Below are 5,095 nucleotides of genomic sequence, written 5' to 3' on the forward strand. Positions count from 1 at the left end.
TGTTGTACCGGAAATTGATGAGTTAGAAGAAGAAACCGAATATGTGATTAAACCTGGCTATCTAGAAATTATGAAGAGCATTTACGGTACTTATAGTGATGACAGTGATGATGAAGTAAATGAGGACGATCATACGGGAGATCCACATCACGAGGTTCCTGAAGAACTGCCAAGCCAGCCATCAACATCAGACGAGCAGCCAGCGAAAAAACGACGAATAAAGAAATAATTTTTAAAACGAAATAAAGAAAAATTCAATTTTAAACAATTGTATGCATTAAAATACACTTATTTTTTTGTTAATAATAAATACTTCTGTGTAAAATGATAAGGGCTGATGTAGCAGAAAAAAGATAAATTAAAATGCTGGAAATTAGGGTAGCTTAATTTTAGCTGAATAGAACAACCTCTGTTTGTTTATAACTACTTAAATTATTTAATCACAGTGAATTGCTTATTTTATCACAGTTTATGTTTAATTTGATTTGATAAGCAAGCGAGATTAAGCAAAGCATGCTGGATTGCAGGTTAAGGTTAAGGTTAAGCACATGCGGTGCGATAATCTGACCACTGAAGCACAGAGAAGTGAGATATTTCGAAAATATAAACAGAATCAAGCAATTAATTACATAATATAAATTATTAGTAAGATATCAGCGCGATATTGCGAGAGATTAGAGAGATATTAGCAGATTTTGTTAAAGCGCGATGCGATAGCAACAGGTTACAGTAAGCGAGAGAGCGGAAGCGAAACGTGGCGAGGCGGGAGAGCTGGCTCCGTGATCCCAGCTCTAAGCCCGGCGCGCGTCGAGCGCCGAGAAGATAGTTTTGGGAACGCAGTACTGGCCAGCCATGCGTGAGCGCGATCGACGGTAGGGAGCAAGAGAGGGAGATTTCAACATTCTCCCCCCTTCTCCGCTCGTTGGAGAAGTAGTTGAGATGAAGCTGGAGCGACATCTTGAAGATCTTCCTTGTGCCTCGGGATCGGAAGGAGTACCAACTTGTGTATAGGTCTCGTGTACGTCGATGTAGCAGTCTCGATGGTGACGACGCGCGTCAGGTCATCTTTGCCTGGGTGAATGTGCGTGACGCGTCCCAACGGCCATTTTGACGGTGGATAGCGTTCGTCCGAGAGTAAGACGAGCGATCCGACGTTGATGTCGTGGAATGTGGTGTTCCACTTGGAGATGGTCTGGTGAGATTTCAGGCAGGCGTCTGACCAGTGAGACCAGAACAGTTGGAACCTTTGTTGAATTTCTTCCAGCCTTGATAGTCGGTTGTGAGGCGTGTCGAGAAGTGATGGCTCAGGTATCGTGGTGAGAGCTGCTCCTCGGATGAAGTGTCCAGGCGTAAGGGCGATGAGATCGTCTGGATCTTCGGACAGAGCACTAAGGGGTCGAGAATTCAGCACTGCTTCAACCTGAGTCAGTAGCGTAGAGTAGTCCTCGTATGTGAGGATTTTGTCTGAGTTGGTGCGAGTGAGGTGATGTTTGATGGATTTCACGGCAGCTTCCCATTTGCCACCCATGTGAGGAGCTCCTGGTGGATTAAACTTCCATTTGGTGCCGTCATTAGCGATGAGTTGCTGCAAATGCTTTGATTCTTTGGTGGAACCAGCAAGCAGTCGTTTCAGGATGACGTAGGCGCCTTGGAAGTTGGTTCCGCAGTCACTGGTGAGCGTCTTGCAGATGCCGCGTCGTGCAGTGAAGCGTCTGAAGGCTTTCAGGAAACCGTGGGCGGTGTAATCGGTGACAAGCTCCAAGTGAACAGCAGATGTTGAAAAACACACGAACACTGCGATCCACGCTTTGTATGAGCGCGTGCCACGCCCATGGAAGAACTTGAGAGACACTGGGCCTGCGTAGTCGACTCCGGTGTGTTCGAAGACAAGTGATGGTGTGACATGTGTAGCTGGAAGTTGTCCCATGCGTTGTTGAGCGCGTATTCCGCGTATCCTGACGCAGGTGACGCAGTGATGAATGTGACGCTTGATAGGAGAGCGACCACCAAGTATCCAGCAGTATCGGCGTACGTAGTTGAGTGTGAGCTGCGTACCACCGTGCATGGTGCGAGTGTGTGCGTTGGAGATGCAGAGCGTAGTGATTCTCGATTCTCGGGGTAGAATTGGGGAATTTTTGGCATCTTCTTCCAGCTGAGCATTTTGCAGGCGTCCACCAACTCGTAACAGACCGGTTTGATCGATCCAGGCGGTGAGTCTGGTGAGCGGGTGCGATTTTGCGAGTGCTTTGCCTTGGGAAATTGCACGAATTTCGCTGGCAAAGTGAACTTGCTGCGTAGCTCTGATCCAGAACGTAAGCGCGAATTGCAGATCAGCTGGGTTCAGCGGTGATGCTGTGAGGTTTGATGCTGGTGTTCGCTTGAAACATGCTGCTGCGCGTTGAATTGTAGCTGTGATGCGTAGAAGCTTCGTGAGACTGATGTCTTTGTCGAATAAAGTTTCAAACGGTAGTTTCGGAGCGGTGGTGGTGAGTACAGCACTTGGTCGAACTTCGTCATCAGCTGGTTGATCAGTCGGAGCGGCGAACGAAGGCCAGAGGCGTGGTGATTCAGTGAGCCAGTTGGGTCCTGACCACCAGAGGTTGTGTGTGATAAGTTGCGAGGGTGTCAGGCCTCGAGAGGCGCAGTCTGCAGGGTTGTGCTTCCCTGAGACAAACTTCCACGTGGCATCAGGTGTAGTTGTCTGGATGGCTTGAACCCGGTTCTTCACGAACTCCTTCCAACGCATTGCGTCACTGTTGATCCAAGCGAGGGATACTGAGGAGTCTGTCCACAAGGTAACATGAGCATGATTGAGTTGGAGAATCGATTGAACTCGCTTGATGAGTTTTGATAAGAGCAGTGCAGCTGAAAGCTCCAATCGTGGTATTGTTAGGCGATTCAGGGGCGCAACTCGTGTCTTGGAGCAGACCAGAGTCACCTTTGATGATTCCCCAGGAGTTGAGACTTTGACGTAGACAACAGCTGCCATTGCAGCTAGTGATGCGTCCGAGAAGCCGTGGATTTCGACTTCCGTGTCGTCAGAGCGAAGTTGCAGCCAGCGAGGGATTGCTAGTTGCGAGAGCTGAGAGAGTTCCTGGCGGAATGTCATCCAGCGATGAATAATCTGCGGAGTGAGTTGATCGTCCCATCCGACCTTTTCTTGCCAGAGATCTTGCATCAGCACCTTAGCACGAACTACGACTGGTGATATTAACCCTAGAGGGTCAAACAATTGAGCTGTCTCAGACAGGATTGTGCGTTTGGTGATGGCTGGTCTTTGTACCGACTGATCGGTGAACTTGAGCAGATCTGGAGCGCATTGCCAGGTGAGACCCAGTATCTTGGAGGATGACTCGCTGAATTCATGAGTCTCGGAGCAGGATGATGGAGATGAGCGAAGTTTAAAGAAGTCAGGGTGATTACTTTTCCACTTTGACAGTGGGAAGCATCCCCGTAGGCACATCTCTTCAACTTGAGTAGCGATGGCGTTTAGCGAGTCGAGATCATCAGCACCGCCAGTAACATCATCAACGTAGCTGCCTTGTTCGAAGGGTTCCTTTGCGAGAGGGAACAGGTGACCTTCGTCGAGCAGCAATTGCTGCAGCGCGCGGCCTGAGAGGTACGGAGCAGGCTTGGTACCGTAGGTAACTGTCGTGAGCTCATACTCCTGGATTCGAGAGTTGTCGTCGACCCAGAGGATGCGTTGATACTTGCGATCGTCTGGATGCACCGAGATTTGGCGAAACATTTTCACAACGTCTGTTGTGAAGATGTAGTGATGACGTCTGACGTAGAGCAGCACGTCAAAGATGTCATTCTGGGTTTTAGGACCAGTGTGCAGCAGGTCGTTGACCGTGTAACCTGAAGTGGTCTTGGAGGAGCCGTTGAACACTACTCGGATCTTATTATTGCGCATTACGCCGTGATGAGGCAAGTAATATCCGTCCGTGGAGGTGTTTTGAGGCTGGACTTTCTCCATGTGACCCATAGACTCGTACTCGTTGAGGAAGTCTTGGTACAGTCGATGAAGTTCAGGTTGATGCGATAGGCGATTTAGTAGTCGAGCTAACGAGCGTTGTGCGATGCCTTTCGAGTGTCCAAGAGGCGGAGCATTTGACTTGAATGGCAAACGCACGATATAGCGACCTGAGCTGTCGCGAGAGTGCGTTGCGATGAAGTGAGCCTCGCACTCAGCTTCTTCAGCGCTGAGAGATTCCTCGTGAGTCGATGGAACTTCCTCGACCTCCCAAAATCTTGTTACGAGCTCGTGTAGATGTGAATTGGAGATAAGATGATGTTGATGCGCAGGCGATGAGTGAGGCGATTGAGTAATAGGTCCAAGAACAGCCCATCCGAAGATTGTCTGAATCGCAATAGGCTGATCTGGTTGTCCAGCTCTTACTCCAGGCTTGATTATCAGGCCATACGAGTCTGCTCCGACGAGTATGTCAATTCGACCTGGTGATAGGTGTTTTGGATCAGCAAGATCCAAATCGGCGATGTGAGGCCAGGATTGACTGGAGATAGTGACTGGAGGCAGCTCGACAGTGAGAGATGGCAGTACGTGCGCTTGTAGATTGACCTGGTCGTCAGAGTGCGTAGAGCGTAGAGATATTTCAACAGTACCTTTTGTTGATCCTGACGGCACGCTTCCGACTCCAATGATTGGAATGCGAGAATCAGAGGGCATGAGACCGAGCAGGAGAGTAAGCTGTTGGGCGATAAGCGTGAGTTCTGAGCCTGGGTCAATAAGCATTCGTACTGGATGTGCAAGTCGAGTAGGCGAGATGAGAAGAGCTTGGGCAGTAGCTAGCAGCACCATTGGCCTAGGTGAAGTAGCTGCGTTGCACGCAGAGCGAGATTGTTGCGTTGATAGAAGCGTTGCGGCGATAGGCGATGACGATGGCGAGAGAGTGAGTTGAGAGTTGGCGTTGCGGGTGTCAGATAGTCATGCTGACATAGTCTGACTTGTTTGAGGCGTAGTTGACGTTTGTGAGAGCGCAGTTGCATCTGCTCGAGCTCTCGTTGTGTTGAGATGCTGAGAGTCATGCAGCATTGAATGATGCGCAGCTTGACAATGGCGACAGCGTTTCTT

General features: G+C 49.4%; 1 protein-coding gene across 1 annotated transcript; it reads right to left on the bottom strand.

Moving 5' to 3' along the window:
• Positions 1–895: 895 nt before the first annotated feature.
• On the bottom strand, positions 896–4,822 carry LOC124187818. Its single transcript, XM_046580006.1, has one exon. The coding sequence runs from the start codon at positions 4,820–4,822 to the stop codon at positions 896–898; it is 3,927 nt and encodes a 1,308-aa protein (XP_046435962.1).
• Between the last annotated feature and the right edge of the window lie 273 nt (positions 4,823–5,095).

The sequence above is a fragment of the Neodiprion fabricii genome, chromosome 1 (assembly GCF_021155785.1).
Source record: "Neodiprion fabricii isolate iyNeoFabr1 chromosome 1, iyNeoFabr1.1, whole genome shotgun sequence".
Classification (NCBI taxonomy): Eukaryota; Metazoa; Arthropoda; class Insecta; order Hymenoptera; family Diprionidae; genus Neodiprion; species Neodiprion fabricii.

Coding starts and splice junctions, on each gene's coding strand:
- LOC124187818 (XM_046580006.1), bottom strand. CDS start 4,822: ATGGTGCTGCTAGCTACTGCCCAAGCTCTTCTCATCTCGCCTACTCGA.